The 317-nt window shown below is 51.7% G+C and overlaps 1 protein-coding gene across 1 annotated transcript; it reads right to left on the minus strand.

Annotated features, from left to right (window-relative positions):
• Window positions 1–54: 54 nt before the first annotated feature.
• CSUI_011548 (uncharacterized protein) lies at window positions 55–276 on the minus strand (the record flags this gene model as incomplete). Its single annotated transcript, XM_068071646.1, has 1 exon — window positions 55–276. A coding segment is annotated over one exon (222 nt), but the record flags the coding sequence as incomplete, so codon positions are not given.
• Between the last annotated feature and the right edge of the window lie 41 nt (window positions 277–317).

The raw sequence follows: 317 nt of genomic DNA on the forward strand, positions 1-317 counted from the left end.
AAAGGAAAAGGAAAAGGAGGAGAATTGAAGGGGGATGCGGCCGTCATCAGACACCCTTGAGAATCGAACCCCCCAAGACCCCCTCCCGTCGTCGTTTGTCTGAAGACTTGCTGAAGGAAATCCTGCATCTGTAAAGGGTCTAGCGCAGCAAAGGAAGGGGGAAAATTCTGCTCTCCTCCTCCTCCTACGGATGGCATGCCTCCTGCTAAGCCGCCACTTGAATCTCCAGAAGAAGAAGAAAAGAGTTGGTGCTGCGGGAGACTTCCTCCAGTACTGCTGGCAAAGAAGAAAGACGGAGGAAAAGAAGAAGAGGAAGA

This window comes from Cystoisospora suis, assembly GCF_002600585.1.
Source record: "Cystoisospora suis strain Wien I chromosome Unknown contig_13396, whole genome shotgun sequence".
Lineage (NCBI taxonomy): Eukaryota > Apicomplexa > Conoidasida > Eucoccidiorida > Sarcocystidae > Cystoisospora > Cystoisospora suis.